The 24,482-nt window shown below is 37.2% G+C and overlaps 1 protein-coding gene across 5 annotated transcripts in view; it reads left to right on the forward strand.

The window, feature by feature from the left end:
- Mindy3 (MINDY lysine 48 deubiquitinase 3) overlaps positions 1–24,482 on the forward strand; it is a 75,464-nt gene that overhangs the window by 12,007 nt on the left and 38,975 nt on the right. For 2 of the 5 annotated variants that reach the window (XM_038332844.2, XM_038332845.2), the window contains exons 3-9: positions 575–635; positions 2,334–2,504; positions 5,641–5,692; positions 6,574–6,688; positions 9,208–9,281; positions 10,471–10,550; positions 19,873–19,943. In XM_038332844.2, the coding sequence (XP_038188772.1) occupies positions 575–635; positions 2,334–2,504; positions 5,641–5,692; positions 6,574–6,688; positions 9,208–9,281; positions 10,471–10,550; positions 19,873–19,943 (624 nt within the window). Of the gene's footprint in view, positions 1–574; positions 636–2,333; positions 2,505–5,614; positions 5,693–6,573; positions 6,689–9,207; positions 9,282–10,470; positions 10,551–19,872; positions 19,944–24,482 lie in introns of those variants that run through there. The other 3 variants (XM_042055228.1, XM_038332846.2, XM_038332847.2) reach the window with 3 other exon arrangements.

Raw genomic sequence — 24,482 nt, forward strand, 5'->3', positions numbered from 1 at the left:
TCTCTCCCCGCACTCTTTCTTTCTTTTGTTCCATAGTCCTGGGCATCTAAGTCATAATCTCACCATGGTACGCAAGTGCTATACTACTGAACCTCATCTACAGTGCTTTTGTAGTTTAGCTTGAGACAGGGTCTTGCTAATTTCCCAAGATGGCCAGTAGTAGTATTCTTTGTATAACAGATCAGAGCTAACAGGAAAGAACGTCTGTTGTATTTAGATGTCTCCTACCCCAGAAATCCAAGAGAAACATAGACATATTTCTGTAAACCTTCACTATTTGTACAGAGCACTAACATGCTGTAATTTCTAGTTACCTACTTATTATGTAAATTAACTCTACTTATTAGAAACTATGTGTCTGAGGGGGGTAATCTGTGACTCTGGGATAGAGTATATGTTAGAATATTCAAAGTAAATTACTATATACTCTGACTTTTGAATATGGGGGAAGACTATGTAAAGTTTTAATAAAACCGAACAGAAAGGTGCTATTAATTTTTCCATTTCTAACAGTAAAAGAGCTGCATGAGATGTGACTAAATGCGATTCTAACCATTGCTTTAATTGTGTAAAGGCATTTCTTTTGAAGAAGCTTCTGTTTTCCTCTGAGAAGTCGTCCTGGCGGGATTGCTCAGGTATGATAGCTGCCTTTCAAGTTTCTCCTTCATCTTCTCTTTTAAACCTGGTCTGTGCAACATTTCTTGTTAGTAATTCAATTTTTAAAAAGTCTGTTTTCAGTAGGAAACAATTGGTGGGATAGTATTTCTTGAATGTTTCAGGAAGTTTCATAAACAGTGACTTTGTTTTAAAGTGTGCATTTTTAGGTTTTTAATAAAGGGAGACAGGATAAGTAGGGAAAACACCTGGCCTCCTGCTAAAATGGGTGTTTCTCTTAACTTCTAGAAGATAATACACCCGTAAAGAATACCCATATTCCCTGGTGTTTGTTTGATGGGGTCTTGCTATTTAACAAGGCTAGCTTGAGGAACATGCTGTGTAGGCCAGCTGTCTTCAGACTCAAGTGTCATCTACTTTAACTGCTTATTGCTAGGATTTTATTCTTGCTCCATGCCTGTTTGTTGTTATTGGTCTCCCTCCCTGTCTCTCCTATTTTCGTTTTTTGACTTACTGAACTCTGATGGGGAGCTCAGCATGCTCTTTTTACTCTTATGTCTTTTATTATAATGGAAACACTGAAAGTAATTATATTGCAATGAAGCTATCAGAGTGTCTGCGGCTTGAGTTAGACAGATACAGGATGCTACCTGATAACAAATGGTTTCATTCCACTTAGCAATTTACGAAGATCTTTCTTTCCTCAGTTACAGAATTATTTCTTGTGAGCCTCATAGTCACCTCTAGGAGGCAGGATATTACAGTGTCAATATTGTATATAAGAGCATCATAGCTTTCAGTCTAACCCATGACCATAGAACCTTCTCATGATTTTGAGCAGAGATTTAAAGATGTCCTGGTTGTATATATTTAGTGTTAATATGAAATGTATAAGATCCAAGTCAGTTATCAACATGACTTTTAATTGCAGAAAATATTTCTTCCTTAAAAATACAGTCACTTTGACAAATTTAGAAAGCATTTCCATGTGATGCAAAGTGTATGGAACCGTTACTGACCGTAAAGATCTTTCCATTAGCAAAGACAGAAGCCTCTTTTATCATCAAATGTGATACAGGATTTGTTACACAGCCTTCTTTTTGAAGTTTGAAATGATAGTGGATCTGGGAAGGGGCACCACTAGAGAGGGGGAGGGGCTGCCCAGGTTCTGGAAGAAGTGGCCTTGCTTGTGACCCACATAACACCAGTGCTGAGCTTACTGTGGAATTGTGTAGTGGCTTCTGATTTACTCAGCATAACAGTGGTTGCTTCTGCTATCGTAATGGATTGTGGGTTTGGTGTGCTGATGGTGTCTTATCACCTAGCTCTTATTCCTGTAAATTGATGAGACATTAGAATTCAGAAGATGAGAAGGAAGGTCTCCAGGAGCTCTCTTCCTCATTATGTTTGATTCTGCAGTACAGGGCACCTGAGCACTCAGGTGCTCAAGACAGAGATGGTTAGCATACTGTTTCTCATAATGTTATATTCTGCATTCTTCTTTATTCTTCTAACTGACACCAGTATTCAAAGTGATAATATTTTCATCTTTAGGCATGTTGTTTTCTAATTTACAGTCTTTGGGTTATATATGGATTTTCCTCATTCCTATAAAACATTTGACTTTTATTATTAAGCCAAGGCATTCTTACTATTTTTCATGACTGAATTTTCTTTTTCAGACAAACCATTATAACATATACTTTGGTTATTTTTAGAGGAAGAGCAGAAGGAGCTCCTTTGTCATACCTTGTGTGATATTTTAGAAAGTGCTTGTGACAGCTCTGGATCATACTGCTTGGTTTCATGGTTAAGAGGAAGGACAACAGAGGAAACGGCTAGTATTGCTGGGAGTCCTGCACAGTCTAGTTGCCAAGTGGAACATTCTTGTAAGATACATTTTTATTTCATGAAGTAATTTCTTGTCCTTTTATTTTTAATAAAACTGTCGAAAATTTAGAAGAGAATATTTTGTTTTTATAACTCTTTTCCTATGCTTAGTTTAACTAGTAATCTTTAATATTTTCTGTTTCCTTTTCCATTATTTTAATTACTATAAGACAGTGCATTTTTGCAAAAATTATATTTATCTTTTAAGCATTTTAAAGATAATTCTAGTTAATTTCTACTTGATGAGATCTCCTTTGAGCATTAGAACTTTGATTTTAAAATTCTAAAGACTATACATATGTATGCCATAGATTCGGGTGTGTGTGCATCTTATTTAGATGAGAAGGGCTTTTTATGCCATTAAATGCTTAAATATCCCTAGTTGCTTTCTAGAACAAAGGTGGGGACATTTTCTTAGTTAATACGCTGTTACTTTGCTCCTGCACTTTTTGAACCTTGTTATATATCTGGACCAAGGTAATTTTAGTTTTGTTTTATTTATGTCTTAAGCTTTTTATATCTTGACTGTATTTTCTTTCCTTTAAATAATCTAAATAATGTCTATTCTTGTTCATAAAAATCATGGTGCATACCTTTAGTCCCAGCACTTGGGAGGCAGAAGGCAGGCAGATCTCTGAGTTTGAGGCCAGCCTGGTCTACAGATCTAGTTCTAGGACAGCTAGAGCTGCATCAAGAAACCCTGTCTTGGAAAAACATAACAATAATAAAAAGAAAATTAGACACTTGAACATTCTTAAAGTGTCTTAAATATTACCAAAATGAGCTAGTAAATTAGAGTCTTCTGATGGTAGGAAAAATAGATACAAATTGTTTTTTCTGATTTGCTTTGTAGGAAAAATCTTATTAGTAGGTAGCTTTTGATAACTGGTAGTCCCAAATATATAGACTGAAAACGTGATTTATTCCACCTATACTGTAGTGCAATCACTGCTTTCTGTATAAAATGGTTTTATAAACTTAGAGACCTGATGTTAGGAAGTAAGTACTTGATTGTGTGTGATGTGTACCACTTTCCGTATAGAATTGTCTGGAAGGCAGTGTTACTACCTTCCCTGAGCTGAAATGTCTAGTATTTTCATCGTTTTTCCCATACCTCTGCAATTAGAACAGCTTGTGGTTGGCAAATTTTAATAGCACATTTGCAAGGAATTATTTTTAAAACAGTCATGTAATGTTTCTTTTCAGGCCTTTAAAACATTGCCATTTGAAAAAATTATTTTGGAGTTCATTATAACATTTAAAGACAATTGGAAACTACTCAAAGGGATAACACTATAACATCACTTAAGACTATTTTTAAATGTTTTGTAAATTTTACTGTATGGCAAGTAAGCATGTTAATTCCATTTGGGATACTAAATTTTGAGAGAGATTAAACTATTCAAAGATTTTAAGCTCATTTACAGCATCTTCACTTGGATTTTAGTGCATACCATGTGCTTACTATGGAGGAAGTGGTGCATTTCCATACTAATGGGTTGGGAAGCTCTAGAGTGAAGGGCCTCATTGCACAGTTACCTAAGCAACTAATTTAGATGGGTATGTGATATTGAACCCCCTCCAAAAGCATGCTGTAGAATTTTCTAGTTTACTTAATGCTTCATTTTAAACACAGCATAAAACCATATTTAAAGTATACTTTTAATTTCATATAGATTGAAACATTTTATTAGCTGAAAATTTGAGAATTTATCTTAGATACTGACAGTTGAACTAAACTTACGTTGAAATATTTGTTCCATATAGCAATCTGTTTACCTGGTTTTCTTTATTCCTAGCTGTGTTCCTCCTCCTGTGTCTCAGTTTCATCATTTCTGCCTGCTAATCTTTATTTTTTTTGCATGCCTCTTTAAAGTACTCTCTTTATGTCAACTTTCCAGGGTGGCATAAGCAGGCATTATAAAACAGTATAATTTGGAAGAGGTTAAATATAATTTCATCTTCATAATTTAAAAGTGAGGTATTTCCCCCTCTCATTGTGTATAAGCATTAATTCCATTGGCTTCTGTGGTGTGTATATTTTTTGCTTTTTAGTAATGCACACTTGTTTATAGTAGTATATTCTTAGGTTCAATTTCAGTTTGTTTCCCACATAAACCAAAAGATAAATTAATCCATTTGGACTTCTATAGATTTTAGAAAGTCATTTGAAACATTGAAAAGTTAAAATTAGGCTATATAAAGCTAGTATATTGTGCTATTTTAAATTGTAAATAAAATTTTTAATTCTGATTTCATAATCAGTTTCCTTAAACAGTAGTAAAAATTTATGTGTGAGTCATATACTGTTTGCTTCATAAAATTGCTCATTGCAAGAAAGTAGGCGTTTTGATTGGCTTTAAAGACTTTTTCTTCTGGAAGCCAAGACTGAGTCTACTTTCCAGAGCTGCTTAGAGCTTGGTGCTCTTAGGGTTCCTGTGTGCACCTCAGCTCCCTCCTTTCCAGCCAGAGATGAAGAGGCCCTGAAGTCAGGCCTGTGCTCACAAGTGTCCAGCACTAGTGAAGCCTTAGTAAAGTCATCTTTGGTTTAAAGAATTTCTTTGATTTTTTTTTTTTAGAAATTTAAAATTTGTATTTTATTAATATAATCTTAACAGTTATTGAAAACTTGTAAATGATTGCATGGATAAATGAGGAAACAAACTTAAATCTGTTCTTGAACCTGCAGTTTCAGTGCTATGCCTTTTATACACATTTGTTTAATAAGTCAGCAGTAAGCCAAAGAATTTTATAGTGTAAAAGGTTAGCTCAGATGGTTACTTCTGTTGTAAACTGCGGAATTATTTTAGAGTTCAGGACACAGGACAGTTTGTGGCAGACAGACAGTAGTTCCTATTTTGCATGTTCTATTAGCTGTAACTGAATTGTACAGAGAAGTTCATTACTTAGTAACCCTTCTACATTCTCAGTACATATCTAGTTTAGTTATAACCATAGTAACTAAGATGATGAACTATAAATTCATGTTACTATAAAGTTCAGAGTCAACTGAGAATTGTAGGGGAATAAGAAGTAGGGAATGTTTTGATTGCTTGAAGTATTTACAGCCTGCTGTGTGTATCTTGTGTCATTTATTTGCCGTGTGTAGTGCTGAAAAGTGTCTTTTGTGTATAGCTGCCTTGGCTGTCGAAGAGCTTGGCTTTGAGCGATTTCATGCATTAATTCAGTAAGTAACATTGAAACATTTAAAATTCTTCCCTTGTTGACACATTGCCATTCTAAGTCTGTTCATGCTGTGGAAAGGGCCTTGGACTTACATAGTACTTCTCTGCCTAAACATGAGCTTAAAATACCTTGTTTGAGCATTAATTTGCTTTCAAATTTAAAAATAATTTATACATGTATGTAATTCTAAGTCCTAAAGTAACTATTGAAGTATACTTTTAAAAACACTAAACTAAATGCCTCTTCATCATATCAGTGAAAAAAATCATTTTAAATTGTTTTTCTGTTCTGAATGAATGCAAAGCCATTTTTAGTGAGACAAATACTAGGATTATTTATCTGCCAAAATATGTTTTCTGTAATTTTCATTTAAAGTGCCCATATTTCATCAGAACATTTAAGGATTTTATCATAAAACCCAAGGAAGACTGCTATGTTGACAGAATTATAGGTGACATTTGAAATTTAACATTAATTTATTTTAAAAGAAGCCTCAAATGTATTTTGTAGTTTTAACCCTCAGATGTTTGTTGAAGAGCTTTCATGCTTTAAATACTAGTTTTCTTGTTATTGAATACCTCTTTGAAAAGGTCCAGTCTCTTGTCTACATAATTGCATAGACTTAGGAACTCGTGCCAGGTACTGCACCCAAGAGAGGCAGAGGCTCCCTGCCAGGACTCAGACTGCCTTGGTGGACTGGGTTATAAATGGTAGGAGTTGTCAGCAGTATGTTTTGCTTTCCTTAGCTAAATTTGTTTTTAGAACTTGAAGATACTTCATAAATATTTTCTGTGTGTATGTTGTAATAAGTAAGAATTGAATTTTTTTTCATTTATGAATGGGGTAATCAGGATACTAATATTTAATTCTTCTTCCCCCCAGAAAAAGATCATTCAGAACTGTATCAGAATTAAAAGATGCTGTCTTGGACCAGTATTCAATGTGGGGAAACAAATTTGGAGTCTTGCTTTTTCTCTATTCTGTATTATTGACAAAGGTTTGTTTAAGATGATTTTCTGTCTTAGCTTAGTGCTGTTTTTCCTACTGTTAGATGCTGCGTGGCCACTGCTTGTACTTTCATGGTTGAGGAGTTTGCTCCTGCCTGCATTCATTCTTTAACCCCACTCCCGCTTTCCTCCCTCTGCCCTTCTGGACTGCGGAGGTGATTGTTACTGCTCTGATTATGAAATGTCATGAGTTTGTCTTAGTTTGCTTTTCTTTGATCTTAGCAATATCTAGCACTTGACCTTTAGTCCTAAGGAAAGTCTCTCTGACCTCTCTTTTCTGGATTTAGTTGTTAATGCTTGTGCTAGGTTTTTTTTTTCCAGATAATGTCTCATATTTTTTAAAAAGACATTTTCTTTAATACCTTCATTTCCTTCTTTCTGTGTTCTCTCCCTCTCTTCTCCCCTTCTGAATTTTAGAATTCCACAGGAGTCATTTCCCGGTCCTGTGTAATTTCTCTTTTATGGGTAGTTACCTCTCGCCCACCGCCCTGCAGCTGCTCCAGCCTGCACACTCCTAGTCCTGTCTTCTTTTTGCAAATGCCAATCTGAAATTGCCTGTAGCCCTTCAGTCTCACTTGGACTAGCTCCTGATTGTACTTTTTCTGAGATCAGGTTTATTTGTTTTCCTTTTTTCTTCTTTTCATTTTACCAATTTTTTTTTTAATCATTAACTCTATGATAGGTATGTGACATCCCTTTTTAAGGTTTTCTCTTTTTTATTATAAAATAACAATAATTCTATTATGGTTTTGTTTGGGGTGTTAGTCTTTATTACATGCAGAAGGTGTTTTGGGAAAATAGAAGATATGACTTAAGTTTGAAAGGACTCAAGGACAGACTACATAGTAAGGACCATTTGGTGGATGTATGGATGAGAGGAGTTTTACATGTGGAAAAGTTGTAATAAAATTTACCAAACAGCAGGAGCAATAAGTCTAAAGAGGCAAGGGATATTGGAGTATATCATAGTTTGGGGATCACGAACATTTCAGTTCTACTGCAGTGTGATACCTAGGGACTACTGAAAGGTGATACTCACGCCTTTGTAAAAGAGGTTTCTTGTGAATTACAAAAAGATACTTTAGGTTTTATATCAGAATTGGAACACAGTACAGTTTTTAAATATGACAGGACTGTGTGTGTGTGTGTGTGTGAGAGAGAGAGAGAGAGAGAGAGAGAGAGAGAGAGAGAGACACAGAGAAAGAAAGAGAGAGAGAGAGAGAGAGAATAAAAGATGCAGAAATTGGACTGAGAATGTGTGATGAAGAGACTTCATAAATGAAATACTAGAGTCAAGGAAACTAGGAGAATGGTATTGTAGTAGACCTAAAGCAGGATGGTGGTCATAGAGTGGGGGAGAAAGGGGACAGAGAGTTAGGATAAAGAATATAAGAGAAGTTAACCAAATATTAAGCAAGTTACTGCATTTTAAGTAAAGTGAGATGCCAAAAGTGCTTGGAGGTCAGGTGACTGGGGTAGCGGTAGTGGTGGTGGCTAAGGTGTTGCACCTTCTTGAACTTTTCTTGACTGTTCACTGTCACCCAGTGTTTTTGTCTCAAATTCTGATAATTTCTGTATCCTCGGCTGTTTTAGCCATTCTGCTAGTTGTTCCCTTTGACCACCCTTGAACTGTTGTTGCTCTCTGAAGTAATTCCCCTGCTGCCTACTGTGCATTTTGAGACTTTGTTGTAGCCTGCTTTGTTTTGTTGTTGCCTGCGATGACAAGTCAAGGTCACATAACTCTATGTTTTCCCCTGTGGCATATAGACAATCATTTAATACTTTGACTGTTGGTTGTCTATTGCATCCTTAGATGTAGCCTGTAGTATAACAATTAGTGGCATTAGTTGGGTTTATAGTGCTGTGGATGTCACTTTGTGCTGTTTTGGAGTTGATGGGGTTACAGTCCCTCATTCTTCTGTGGTTCTGCAGCTGCCTGTTTGTAAGACTGAAAAAGTGTCAAGACATTGGTTTTAAGAAATGAGAAACTTCTCTTCTCATAACTGATATTTTATTTTTTTACTGTATATTTGAATTACCAATTTTGGGGGGAAAGTGTGATCATATGTAAACTTTCCATTTTCTTCTTTACCTATTATATCTTTTGTGTATTTAATTCTGTATCTCTATCTAAATTCAAAAGTCTGTGACTTTACTAAGTTTTCTAAATGACCTAAAGTAAAATTAGTTTTTTAATTAGGTATATTAGGTTTTAATTTAGTTTAGCCTGAAGTTAAATATTATACTAAATAGTTTTTTCTTCTCTCTTGAAAATTGTTTTCTCTGTCTCTTTAATCAACATTAACTTACTACCTTTGAGTCCCTTAGTGTCCTTTATAGAGCCCATGAAAGAAATAGAATCTTTGGGGAGATACTTGTAACCATATCAAATATACCTCCACTTCAAGTCTAAGTAATTTGAATGGTATTCTATTAACATGTGGTCCAAACTGATCATACTTTGTGCTTTAGTTTTAAATTGAAGTTAATGAAATCTTGGTTTCTTTAGGGCATTGAAAACATAAAGAATTCAATTGAAGATGCAAATGAGCCTTTGATAGACCCTGTGTACGGGCATGGCAGGTAAAGGCTGCAGTCTGCTGTCTCTTACTGAACTTCAGGCTTTAGGAGTGGGAGAATTTCTGATAAGCGTACTGGCAACAGAAGCCTGGGCTTGGCAAGCCCTGAGCTGCACAATTGCACTGCTGTAGCCAGGGTTTGCTCTGTGTGGCCAGTGTTGACATCCGGTTTCCAGTTGTTAACACATGGCTGTTATTATGTCAAGTAATGCGTCAAGATATTTTAACAAAGCCTCCTCATATCTATTTATATATTTTTAAAAAGGTTAAATTTACTCACATTAACTTAGAAATAAGTATTTTCTTACCTATCTGTGCTAGTTTATTTTTGAGATAAAACAACTCTTTTCTAGTTATTTTTTAGCTTTCTTTACCAAAATCAATAGAACAGTGACAATTAATCTATTCCCACATAAGTCCTTCTTTTTAGATATATCTGCTTTAGTTGTTAGCATTCACCTAAGTTTTATCAAAGATTGCATATTAAATAATTTGGAATATTCTCCATCTATTATATATTGAAATTTCTTTGGTTGGGGAATGAGAATTGTATGTATAAGGATAAATAGGATATTTTAAATGTAGTTAAGAATTATGCTGATTTAATTAAGTGGATTTTGGTAGGTTCTTCTCCAAGACCGATGACTTCACTAGTCAAGGTATCCAGTCCCAAATGGTTTTCCAATACCAAGTAGTCAGCCCTAAAATCATCCAGATGCAAGGAACATTATATAGACCGAGTAGCTTGTATTTATGTAGGAGTGTGTGCATGTGTATTTATTGTAAATATATGTAACAATAATTCAAAGAAAAGAGGGAATTAATTTGAGAGCAAAGGGATACATGGAAGAGGCTGAAGGAAGGAAAGAAAAGGGGAAATAATTCCAAAAAATATTATATGTAAAAGTAAATGTAAATACTAAGTAAACAGACTAATTTTTATCCATTTAAATATGCCATCTTAAAGTTGCTAGGCATATGTGATTATGGTAGTGGATGCCATTGTAGTGCAGCGCTCAGGCCCTCACCAAAGTCAGACGTAGAAAAGGGAAGTTAAGGTTTCCTCTCACTTTGTGTTTTAACATATTGAATGTAAAAAATCATTAAAAACAAAAACCTTTATTGTAGGAATTACTTGATTTGCAGAACTAGTTTTATGCCTATTTTAACTAATATTTAATTTTTATTGATAGCCAAAGCTTAATTAACCTTCTACTGACGGGACATGCAGTTTCTAATGTATGGGATGGTGATAGAGAGTGCTCAGGAATGCGTAAGTATGTTCTTTGCTATGGTCTCAAATGTTAATATTTTAGTGAAATATGGGAAATTGATATTCATCTACTTAATGGCTCTATATTATGTGGATGTTAAGGTAAGTGCTTTCTATTAGAAGAACTCTCTATGGTTTCTAAGACACCGTAACATTAAAGTGTTGATTTTTGAGAGCAGACAGTCTTAGGTACTAAATATGTCTCTTCAAGGCTTTGGTTTCCTCTTGGTTGTTATGGGCACTGGGGCGCTAACTTTAGAAGTGGCAGTCTACCTCTTAGTAGATGTACACGTGAGTACTTACCCAGGGACAGTACTGCAGTCAGTGCTGGAAGTTATGGGAACTTAAAAAGTGATTGAGTTACTGGTGTTGATAGTATCCTGGTTTTCTATGTAACGTTTAGTATACACATTAGTGTGCTGGGCTGGTCTTGTTTTCTCAGGCTTTACATCTCTTGCCCTACAACAGCATTTCCATTTCTGGTCAGGTGGCTTCTTATACTGTCATGAACATCAGATGAAGCACAATAGCCAGTCTGTCCACTTAAGCAGAGTTGATGCACAATTACAAATTAAATCCCTCTCAGTTTTTTTACTGGGCAGTCTGAATTCATTTCTGTAGTTATTTAACCTTTATGGAATAACTGCAATAAGCCATCGTAGGACATGAAGCTTCATAGTTCTTGTTCATAGGCAAATTTGTTTGGTGTTTAATAGAATGGTTACCAAACAACAGAGAATATAGTACATTTGAAAAAATGTTACTACTTTTCATTTATATGAATGATTCTTAACTTGTAATTTGAATTTTTCCCAAATTTTAGAAATTTGTATAGCAAATTAATAGAAAGAAAATACAATGTTAAGAATATTTTGAGTAAAAGTTACAGAACTCCGGAATTTACAGAACACAATGCAACCTTCCACTGTGCTGTTTGAAAATGAAGAGCCTGGCTTTCTACACCAGGTGATGTGTACAGCGTAACTCACTTAGTGGGGAAGTTAGAATAACAGTCCAACCCTGCTAACTGCATGGATACACAGCCCCACAAGTGCTCTGTCGTGTTCTGCTCTCTGTTTAAGCATATCCTAAGAACTCGCCATTCTGATTTAGATATAAAAGCATGTGATCCTGCTAACTAAAGTGTCATCTCTCCTGTGTAAATCAGTTTCTTTAATTTTTCCCTCTTCCCAAAGGTTTCTGAGGTATCTGCTATCATTTCAGATAACTAGAGAAGGAACCGTGGCTTACGTGTCTCTTCCAAGCTGGCCTCTATCACTGCTACTTCCTTCTGCTTGCTGTGGCCATAACTGTTAGTCTTGTTCATTACTAAGTTATCCTCATCCAATTTCCTATACATTCTGTGCTCTCTTTCTCTGTGCTCTCTTTCTCTCTGTCTCTCTCTCTCTGACTCTCTCTCTCTCTCTCTCTCTCTCTCTCTCTCTCTCTCTCTCTCTCTCTCTCTTTCTCTCTCTCTCTCTCTCAAATCTCCTACCCTCCTGCCTATCCTAGGTACATAGGCTGTTGCCATTTTTAGTCTTAGCTCAGTTACAGAATTTGTTCATCAAATATATAAGCCTTGGTTCCTGGTCTATTTTGCAAATTCACTCTTTTCTGATTCTTAAAGCCATTCCTGACTGTTGTTTACTATGGATAGGTTAAAGTACAGTTTAAGGGTCAAAACTAAGCTGTGACTAGAAGATAGGGTTATCCTGCAGAAAGAGAATTGCAGGATTCAAGAAAGTGTACTTGAATTTTTCCTCCAGTCATTAGGAATGTTGACTTGAACTCAATTCTGTTTTCAGATGTTTAAACATAAAACAAAAATCCATACATTTATTCAGCTTTTGCTTTGTATATTTCTGGCTTAGATAACATGATGGGAAGTGTGGAACATAAATAAAATAATTTATGCAGTAGTTTTCAAACACTCAAACAAGCCTCTCCCCTTATTTAATTTCCTTTTGTGTGGAAGTAATACATTCTTCAAATGGCTATTGTAAATACTAAGAGTTTGTAATATCTTCACAGTCTCAGGAAATACTCAATTCTCTGTCAAATGCTTATCCACATAGGTTAGGTGAATGAGAACATATACATAGATGATTTGATGCATGATGAGACGTGTTGAAATAGAAACATGCTGAGGAAGGAGGACGCTTTTCTCACTACGTTTATGTTGTCATAAATAGATACTGGAATTTTAATGGGGACAGAGAGCATGAGCAAGAGGGTCTTTGGGGAAATACACATTGTATGTTCAGATAGGGAGACGGACAGACTGAGTAGAGCAGGGTGCATCATTTGGAGACCTTAAAACAATGACGGTTCAGATCCCAGCTGAAAACAGTTAAGGGTAGAACATTTAGGTGTTGGGACATGGATGGACATAGAGTGTAAGACTCCTCCTGGGTGATTCTGGTGAGCAACCTGGTTTGAGAAATGGTAGGTTCGTGATGAACACTGGTAAAAGGAAAGACTGTGTCAGCATAGGCTTGACTGAGAACACAGAGGCTACTGAATGCCATATTTACTCCCAGTTGGTATTAGAAAAAGAATCATTGTAAACATTGAGCAGAGAAATAACACTGTAAAATCTAGAAGAAAAAGGTGCTGTTCATTTGTAGAATTATTGGAGTGGAATCACAAATTGAGAGCTGTGGCACACGCTCTGACAGTGGGAAAGATGTAAGACAGACATAGACAATGGCGCAGGAAGGAAGGTATTTCCTTACTGCAAGCAGTATGTTTCGGGTTTGTCTTTTTAACCTTAGTATGACTAATGAAACTGAGGCCTGGCTGATTATTAATTTGCCCAAAGTGAAACAGCAAATACTAAACCAGCAGGACTTCTAACCATGCCAAGGCCTCTGCTTGTTCTCTGTAGAACCCCATCTTTCTAAATCAGCCCATCCTGTGCTCGTTTCGGCAGCACTTATACTAAAAATTGAAATGATAAGTCTGTCCACCTCTGTGGCAGATCCCTCCAGGAGGTGGAGCTCCTCATATTAGAGGTGAGGGTGGAGTACAGGTAATTATCAAAATTTTAAATCAAACACACTGCATTAATAACACATAAAGCACAGGAAAGCCCTTGAAGGTATGTGTATTTTGATAATATGCTTAACCCTTTTCTATAGTGCCTTAATGCACTGCATTTCATTGCCAGTTAGCCTGAAAGATAGATGTTTGTCCACGTAGAGAGAAGTTAATCCAGAAGACCTTGGCCACAGCATAGAGTTGGAAAATAAGCTGTGCAGTGTCTCATTCTGCGAGAAGGGGGCTAAGGGTAAATTCCCTAGTGAGGTGAATTGAGTTGTTCTTCATCAGTGTGGTGAGTGATAGAAGCAAGGCCTTTGGCTGCATGGTTGTTGCTTTAATTATTAGAAGTTGCCTCTGCTATGGAAAGGGGAAAGAACCAGCTTTAATAGGGGCAGCAGAAAGCAGGTATATGAGTGGGAAGTGGTCTTGGGATATGCATGTTCTTTTAAAGAAATGCCATGCAATGGAGAGAAAGGAACAGGTTTCGTTCAACTGAGGAAATTCAAGATACGGAAGTTTACTGTAAGTGAACATACGGAAGTTTACTGTAAGTGAACATAAGAAAATGTTCAAAGATAAAGAAAATGGATGTGAATTATGAATTAACAGCAAAGAGCTGTTAGGAGTTTAGAAGAAGGGAAGTGGGAGTGACTGAGAGTAGATCTCACCGACAAGGCTGTTAGGTTTTTGCGTGTTTGTTGTGGCTTTGTTTTATTTGTTTACCTAGCAATAATCACTCCTGGTAGTAGAAGAGAAAGTGAATATTAGGTGTGACCTGGGAATGTTCACTGCAGGATGAACAGAGCATTTTTCACTTTTATTTATTAAGGTTATTAGTGTTTGAATTGTCATGTGTGTCTTTTGCCTTGAGCAGTTTACCTTGGGTGAACATGTAGATGGTTTACAAGTTGGCTACTACAAAACAGATCTGTAAGAAGCATTGTGTGTGAGTCAGTCCTATTCAATGTTCCTGCAGAATTGATTTCTTAAATTACATGTGTAGTAAAGATTGAGTCAACTGTTGACTTTTTTAAGTAATAACTTTATTTAAATCTAATCTGTGTACTATGCATGCCACCTCACCGAAATGTAGAATTTGTCTTGCTTTGTAAGGAAGTCCTAGCTCCAGCAGCAGCAGCTCCCCATACTTCCATTCCCTCCATGTTGACAGCTGCTAATCTGTTTGCTGTTTCTGTGAATGCTCATGCCCTGGGCATTTAACATAGATAGAATTATACGATGTCCGCTGTTTGTGACACATGTCTTTCACTTTAACCAGTGCTTCCCTGTACCGGTGCTTTACTCTTTGAGAAGCCATATTGCAGTATGTTGATGAGCCATGCATCTTTATCCATCATCAATTGCTGGACATTTGAAATGGCCACTTGTCTGTTATGAATAATGCTATTAGGGACATCTGTGTGCAAGTTCTTGTGAGAGGATGTATTTTTATCTTTCTTTGTTATGTACCTAGAAATTGAAATCCTAGATAATACATTAACAAGATGTACTCTCTTGAGGAATATCTGTTAAACTATTAATTAATTAGTAGCAACTTTGTCTCTAAAATATGCCTTAGAACTAATACAGTATCAACGTATCTTTCTGACTGTAGAGTTATCTTTAATATTTGGTCATTTTTTGACAAGTGATTATATATTTTAATTGACATTTGGTCTACTTTCTGCTGACCTGAGCTCAGTTGTTTATTCCTATGTAAGCTTTTAACTAGTTTGCCTTCTAGTAATTGTCTCTTCTCGTCATCTGCCATTTTACAAGGAAGGGTGGGTTGCTTTATCCAATTTATGGGTTGCTCTGTAAGTTCTTTTTTAGTTCTTTATAATGCAGGCAATTTCTTCCGATCTTTTCTTATGTAAATTTTTCTTAGTGATGTCTTTTGTTCCCAAGGTTTTGACTTCTATAATTTAGAGTCATTTGATATTTTCTGTGCTTGAACAAAATACTACAGCTCTCTGCGTCTTTGTTCCTATATCTGAGGAACTCTGTGTCTTTCCTCCCTCTCTCTAACTAGTTCTCCTGTGCTCACTTCATGTGTCACCTGTCCAAGGAGACCTTCGATTCTCACTGCAGAAAGCGACTGACCTTATCTCAGAGCAGTTCATTTTCCTGGTGTTTCCCACTTCCTGCTTGTCCTTTGCAGCCCCGACTGAACTGCTCCAAGGCCATCAGTCCTCTTCGCCTGTGGCATGCTTCTACAGTGCTTGATACTCAGGGTGTTTGCCACATGTAGGGTGATTATCTGGTTTCCAAAATAGCATCAAATTTGAAAAAATCTAACAGGACTCCTATAAATTCCCCAACAGTTATAAGAGATGACAGTTAGTACAGAAAATAACAACCTAAGTAATAGAAGACCCAGTCAGTAATCCCCAAAAGGTAAGCTTATAGAAATAGAACATAAAATAATGATGGGGGGGAGAAGGGAGGGGCTGGGCAGAATGTGAGAGAATATAAAATTTCTGTTAAAAGGAGTAAGTTTAAGAAATCTATTGTAAAATGCCCTATCTGTAGGCAATGTGTTCTCTGCTTGAAAATTGCCAAGAGTAGACTTTATTGTTATCCCTCAAATACATATGTGAGGCACATTATATGTTTGTATATATGTTTGTGTATATGTGTGTATGTATATATCAGTTTTCAGATACCTACAATGGTACATTTAAAATATCATGCTACTGAACACAGAAAAGTAGGCCTTCATATGTTCCTGGTGATGAAGTATTCAGATCTGGTCAAGAATCACATCTATGATGTGTTGGACTGTATTCATCTCCTCTTCTTTTGCCTTCCACACCCCTTCCTTACAGAACCCTAATAATCCTCTTCCACTTCCATGCCCTTAACACCCTAAATTCTACACATGAAAAGAAAATATGGTGTTTTTTGTTTGAGTTTGTCTCGTTTCAGTTAACACCATGATTTTCCATTCCAAACATTTTCTTGCAAACAACATAATTTGGTTTTCTTTGTGCATGAACAAAATTCCATCATGTGGATAAGTCACATTTTCTTCATCCATTTACCTATTGATGGGTACTCAGGCTGATTTTATTTTGCAACTTGGCTGAATAGGGTTGTAATAAATATGGAAAGATGTTAAAAAATAATAATCAGATGCTCAAGTGTCTGGTGTAGATGATTTTTTTCTCCTGACTTTTTTTTGAGACAGTTATATAGGCATTAATTAGCTTGTTTTAGCTAAGCTACATGAATACGTATTTCAGAACATGTTGTATAGTATATACAGCTTTTATTTGTGAATTATAGATAAAATTTAATGGTACCTTTTTGCTAAAGAATAGTTTTATCTCTTTGCCATCAAACTAAATAGCAGTTTTGAAAATTCAGCCAGCAATTTAGATGAACTATTTTTGGCAAAGAAAATAGTCATAAAACTGCCTATTTCTTGCAAGCAAAGGGTAAAGACTTTGAGACTTTTAAAGGAAATATAATGCATATAAATTCTATAAATGATATGAAAATATATCCGCACTGTCTTTGTAAAAGTATAAATTAGGATATTTTGATTGGTATACTTAATCTAAGAAGGTAATATTAGGTATATATCCTGTTTGGGAAAGTGAGAATAATGCATTTTGAAATATTATCGTCTAATGTTAGTCATGGTAGTGTACTCCTATATCCCAGAACTTGGAAAGTAGAGGCAGAACGATCAGGAGTTCAAGGCAGTCCTCAGCTACAAAGGACATTGTGGCAGTTTGGGTATGTGAGATCCTTTCTTAAAAAAAAAAGGAGGAGGGGGAGGGGGGAGGGGGGAGGAGGGAGGAGGAAGAAGAAATATCGTTTAAACCAGATACCTGATCATGTGATTCTTGACAAGATCTGAATACTTCATCACCAAAATTAATGAAGGCCCAGTTTCCTGCATTTAGTAGCACGATATTTTAAATGTACCATTGTAGACATTTGGCTAAATCCAAGGCAATAGATGATGTAGTATCTAGTTCTGACACTAGGTGGCGGTAATTGAGTTTAGAAATCAATTGTAGCCCCTGCTTCTTAACATGTGTTGGTCTTTGAATAGGAGGATTTGTCTCTGCTTACCTTTCAGAGGGAAAGAGATGGGATGTTTGCTAACTGTAGAGTATGCTTTCTACCCAGCTCTGCATTTGCTCTGCTCCTATCCCCAGAGTTGCTGCGACCCAAAGACTAAAATATTTTTCTTTTATACTCTTAATATTCCTGAAATTTATTTAAATTCCATAGAGATTTTACTTGTAGACAGTAATACTTTTCTTGTTAGAAACTGTACCTGAGAAAAAGGTTTTTTAATCTATGTTTATGGTACTAATGTATTATATAGTTCTCCCTAGTGTACATTAGCTATGAAAAGCCTTTGCTACCACTTCAGGTCCATCTATATGCGAGTAGGTCTTATACCAGCATCCTCTGGGCCTTGGCTCTTGCGGGGTACCACTTCCTTGACTTGGCATCTGTGAGTTCATGCTGGTGACCCATTGGTATTCTACCTGGCTTGTCTAGCCTGTGCTTCTGAGCTCTACTGACAGTTGCTTGTCTCCAGTTGGAAGTCCCCAAAGTCCTTCAGTCCCCATTTGTATAAAAGCAAAGTCGTGCTCAGTCTTCACACAAACCCAGAACATGTTACTTGGATTCCTTCTTTCAGTTAATCACTATTTACCAGGTTTGCCATGTTTTCTGTGCTTAAGGAACTAGGCATGATGTCACACAGCTGTGGTTCTGAGTACAGAGGAGTCTAAGGTAGAAGGACCCTTGAAGCCAAGGGTTTGCGACCATCCTGGGCGACACTGAAAGACACTGTTGAAACTGCGTGAAGCTCTGCCGACTTTTTACTTCTTACCTCAGAACACTGACCTCCATTCTTCCTTCATATTTCTTAGTTTTAAATTTTCTTAATATCTTTTCTGGCCTAGAAAATTTCTTCCCAGACTCCCCTATTTCCACACAGGTTTTACCACACTCCACTCTGGTCGTGTCTGTATGCATACACATATGTAGGGAGCACACATTGTTTTAATTTGTCCCTTGGTGAACTCCTAGCTGTTCTAAGCAGACACTATTTGTACCGGCGGGTACCGGCGGTCGGAGGGGTTAGGGAATAACCAAGATAGTCCTTTTATAATAAATCAGTTTTAATAAAAGGGGAAATAAGGGAACTTACAGAACCAAGGGTCCAGCGGAGCAGAAGGTAACGTGGGGGAAAGCAAAACGGGCTCCTCCCGGCGCCCCGATGCTATTTAAGGGGTATCCTACCTCGCTGGGGCAGCCACGCCCCTGAACGCAGGGATTGGGCCAGCTGCCCCAACAACTATTTCTTAGTCATCACTGTTTCCCAGCCTTAAGCATACTGCCTGGTTTCATTTTAGAGTAGAAAGGACGAGCTTGAAATGTCCGAGTTTGCTGGGCAGTGGTGGTACACTCTTACACACCTCTAATCCCAGCACTCAGGAGGCAGAGGCGGGCCATCCTTTTCTCTTAAATTCTCTGAGTTCAAAGCCATCCAGGTCTACACAGAAAGTTCCAGGATGGCCAGGACTACACAGAGAAATCTTGTCTTGAAACCTGCCCCGCCCCACCCCTACCACCCCTGCCACCAAAAAGAAGGTCTGTGTTTTAAGTGCTGTGTAGGTAGGGTTACCATTATCCTATAATAAATATTAATAGTTATGCTTTAACATACTTATTTTTTTCTCAAAATTAAGATCAGTTCAAGTGAGCTGCTTTCATAGATTAATGTATCCATGCATATGTGTGTGTGTGTGTGTGTGTGTGTGTGTGTGCACTCACACATACATGCCAATAATTTTTTTGGATTACAGAGTGATTTTCCTTTGACTAAAGAGTTAATATTAGGCATAGTTTTACGGATACTTTTAATCAATATTTGAGCCATTACTTTCAGCCAGTGCAAAGCTACCTAGTATCATTTTATTAAAAATAGTGATAACATGTTTATTTGACCTTACTTTTTTTTGTTTGTTTGTTTTAAGACAGGGATAGCCCTGGATGTCCTGAAACTCACTGTGTAGCCCAGGCTGACCTTGAATTTAGAGATCTGCCTCCTGAGTGCTGGGATGAAAGGCGTGAGCAACCATGCCCAGATTGATGTGATATATTAATAAATATGTGCAGAGGTTTGAAGAGTTTCAGGTGAAAGAAAATATTATGGCATGATTTGAATATAAATTTATGCACATACACTACTCAGTCATACATATACTAACACAATATTAAATTTGGTTTTCTTTATTTTTTGCAGAACTTCTCGGTATCCATGAACAAGCAGCTGTAGGATTCTTAACATTAATGGAAGCTTTACGATATTGTAAGGTAAATGTCTTGAAGGATTTGGGTATGTTGCCCTGTGGAAAGTATTTTCATCCTTACGGTAGCTAACTTCACTTCTGACTGTCACCACTCATCACCATCTTACTTCCCCGCAGAACTCCCAGCCGAAACTGACGAAGTGTAAAGAAATTAAACTACCAATCATTTTCATTTTCCTTCGAAGGGAAAGAGTGACAGAGCACAGAACAAAATAACATAAAAAATGAAAATATATATGGTTGACTACAATACACTTTTAAGCCATTTTAACGTGTGTGCTGGAATTAGGGAGCTGCCTTGAACCTTCATCTTTGATTTGAGGCACCTTCCTGTGCGGTCCTCGATAGCCATTAAATATTACAGTGATTTTAGATGAAGCTTACATCAGGTTTCTCTCTTAAAAGACATCATATTCTTAGACAAAGAATGATGTAGATTTGTGTGGTTTTTGATTTTAAATATTTATTTCATACAATGGTTATGATGGTCATGATTTTTAGTAACATTAGCAAGTATCTTATCTTCCCTCTGTCCCTCTGTGTGTGTGTGTGTGTGTGTGTGTGTGTGTGTGTGTGTGTGTGTGCGCGCGCGCATGCTCCTTACTGTTCTTGTTACTCTTTGTCAAGGTATCGTTCCTCCTTCATGACAAAATGTAAACAGAGATGTGTAGATATAAGAACTGTGCAGGATCTATTCTGGCCTTCTTTCTAAGCTGTAGCTGTAAACAATAATGACGCCTTCAACTTCAGTCATTTTAGTTACACAAATTAGCACTGTTCTAAGACAGTCTGGCAATCAGAGATTCAAACTGAGTTCCCTACCTCCAGTCCACACCCATACTCATTTTTCTTGGAGGAAAGTGTACACCGGTGATCACCCCACCCATACACTTATTTTACATCTGACTAATTATGGTGATTTTGTATTCTGAAATATTTAAATTTTTTGTTTAGTTTTTGCTGTGATAAAATAGCATGACCAAAGGCATTAAGGAAGAAAGGATTTATTTTGACTTATAGTTCCAGAGGGAGAGTCCATTATTTTAAGGAGACATGCCATGGTGGGAGAGCTGGAAACAGAGAGACCATTGCCCACAGGAAGCAGAGAGAAAGAGAACAGAAAGTGGGCCAAAGCTATAAACTTTAAAACTGGTTTCCAGTGATACACATTCTTCAGCAAGGGTCTACCTGCTAAAAGTTTGATAAACTCCAAAGCACCACCAGTTGGGAGCAAAATGTTGAAATTCATGTACTTAAAGTGGACATTTCTCAGTTAAACCCATATCCATGTAGCCTATGAAGTCTTCATCTGGATCCTGTCGTTATGTCAGTGCTGCTCCCTCTGCCGCTGTGCTCCAGCCACACTGGCCTGTCATTTACTAGAGACATTCAGCCCTTTCCTGCCTGATAGATCCTAGTACTCACTATTTCTGTGTCAACTGTCCCAGCTCTTTAAATAAGTGACTTTAAATATCGGAACTTAAAGTTCTTTTAAATCGTATGTATTTCTGGACATTCCCTCAGTTACCCTTTAACGGCTGAGCCGCCTTTCTAGCCCGCCCTCGGTTACTTTCACATTATTTGCTAGGATGACTGGCTTCTCTGGTGACTTTCTACTTTTTTTTTTCCCTAAAATCTTGAATTTGTTTTCTCTTCTCTTCACCAATGGTATTAGACTCCTACAGGATTCTTCTATTGCCCGAGTGCACTGTTGCTTATAAGTGAGAGGTGAAGAGGTCTGTGCTGACAACTCAGCCACCAATGGCTTCCATCCTGGGGACAGGACATGGCTAGTGGGATGGAGTTAGCTGGGTTCCCTAGGCTTTTATGATAGGCTGATTCGAGTCATTCCAGTGGCTCTGTACTGTAAGGCTGTGGCTATTTGTTGGGCGCCTGACACATGGGCAAATAGGCTGACCTTACCGTGCGAGGACTATGAAAAGAAAGACCGTGGTGCAGGGCGAATTTAATCAGTTGTCCCTAAAGCAGCCTGGCTGGTCTGCTTTCCTAAGGCATCTAGACTGAACTGTCGGCTTCTAAAATGCTGTGTAAGTTCTTAGTCAGCATATATACATACTTGTCACCAGGTAGAGAAATGGCATAAAGGAAATGAATTATGCTTGTATAAATGTTATAAAAATCTAAACATTTCTCCATTCTTTGAGAGTATAGCATTGCTTTCTAATAAACAAATTACCATTTTACTTATTTTGAGCACTACAGGAACATAAATGAAGTGGTACCTATTTATAACCATCCTATGCACACAGAAAGAATGGTGCTTTTAACTGTATTTAAAGATGAGAGCCAGGCAGTGGTGGTGCATGCCTTTAATCCCACCACTGGAGAGGCAGAGGCAGGCAGATATCTGTGAGTTCGAGCCAGCTTGTTCTACAGAGTGAGTTCCAGGATAGCTAGGGCTGTTATTTAGAGAAACCCTGTCGGGAAAAAAAAAATATGCAAAAACAGAAGAACCCAATAAATACAAAATAACACATTTCATAAATATCACCATTTGATGTATACACACAGTTCTGTGATTTTGCTGTATTCATAGGGCTGGGCAACCATCATCCTTTTCGAATTCTGAAAGGTTCCCCTCACCACCAACAGAAACTCTGACCTAGCAGCTGCCTCCTCCTTCCTAGCTCTAGACACCACAGCTCTGCTTTCTGACTTCATGGGCTCCTCCGCCCATGTGAGAGCACTTATTTTCTTCTGTGTTGAAATCACTCTGTTTTATAATGTATCAATTCTGTTTCCATCCATCAACTGATGGATGTTTAAAATTATACATTTTAAAGAACCTGTTAATATTGTAAAACTTTAAATTTAGCTTCTGTCATGAAAAATTGAATAATAGGAGTCTTCTCTATTCTTAATGGTTTAGACTTAATACTTTAGAGTGACAATTTCCAGTTTAGCTATGGTGAGCATTTGTCTGCACGTGTTTTTATAGGCATATGATTTTACATTACTGTGTACTCAGGAGTGAAATTACATGGTCACATTGTAATTCTCTGTTCAATATTGGAGGGCTATCAGTTTGATTTCCAAAATAAGGATAATACTATGTTCTTTAGTGATGGAGTTTTTAATCATAAAATATGCCATTAGGTTTATTCATTTATCCTTTTTCCTGCTGTAATTTTTTTTTAACCTTCCACCTTAAGTGAAATGCACATACTTTTTCTAAGGGAAACTAAGCAGTATCTCAACTGTCTACTGTGTGACAGAGTCTTAGTATAGAATCAGAACAGCTGTATGTAGCGCAGTGGTTGGTGCTAAAGTTCAGGCCAGGTCCTGCCACTGTGCCTCTCTGCTCCCATTAGAGTGAAGTCCCTTGTTGCTCCTCTCTGCAGCCCCATTTGACACTGAGGTTGTGCCTTCCTTCACTCATTTCCTTCTCTGCTGTCCTCAAACGATCCTTCCTGTTCCATGTTAGCCTGTCAAACTCATACCTGCTTTCACAGGACCAAGGAACCGAGTCCTCTGCCCATGAATACAAGGGTTCCTGTGTGGTGCTGCAGCAAGGGGCCAATAGGAAGGAATAACTGGCCTGAGTGCTCCAAGTAATTTCTTACAGTTTCCCAGTTATAGTCAGTCTGCATGAGAAAGGAAAGCAAACTAGATTGGTAAAATTAGTTGTTTTTAAAGGACATGTCCTCTTGGAAGTGTAGAATTGATTAGTGTGAACAAGATGGATTGGGTGAATCTTTTATTTATTCAAAATGCACTTTTTATCTTAGTCACAAATAAAATGCAACTCTTTTTGGCACAGTATTATATGTAGACATAAAACCTTTTTGAGGAGCATAGTCTTGTATATATATGACCTTGCAGGCAAATTGTAAGTATGCCTTTTTATTTTAAAGATACTATGTATGGCCCAGGCAGGAGGCAGAGACAGGTGGATCTCTGTGAGTTCAAGGCCAGCCTGATCTACACAATGAGTTCTAGGACAGGCTCCAAAACTACAGAGAAACCCTGTCCCAAGAAAACAAAACAAAACAACAAAAAAAGATACAATGTATGTTATAGAACCTTGATCTTTCCATGAAGTCGAATAGCAGAAGTCCTTTATATTCTTTTTTTTTTTTTTTTTTTTTTTTTTTTTGTTTGTTTTTTTGAGACAGGGTTTCCCTGTAGTTTCTAGAGCCTGTCCTGGAACTAGCTCTTGTAGACCAGGCTGGCCTCGAACTCAGAGATCCGCCTGCCTCTGCCTCCCGAGTGCTGGGATTATTGATTGTTTTATACTGTAAACTTTTTCTTTGGGGAGGTTATTGGATTAGCCTAAACTCTTTAAGACAAATGGTGCCCTTATCTTTCCCCCTTATCTTGGTTATTGATTTACAATTATTACCTTATAAAGTATTTATAAATTTATGGCTCTAACTTTGTGCCAAGTTGAAATTCCTGAGGTTCTATCTGGAGAATGTAGCAAAGTCTGAAAGTGATGTGTGTGTGCACGAAGATCTGCATTGCTGTGTTCTGGCTGAAAGGCGCAGTGTACGTTTAGGAGTAGTTCCCCTCTGCAGTCAGC

The sequence above is a fragment of the Arvicola amphibius genome, chromosome 6 (genome assembly GCF_903992535.2).
Source record: "Arvicola amphibius chromosome 6, mArvAmp1.2, whole genome shotgun sequence".
Taxonomy (NCBI): Eukaryota; Metazoa; Chordata; class Mammalia; order Rodentia; family Cricetidae; genus Arvicola; species Arvicola amphibius.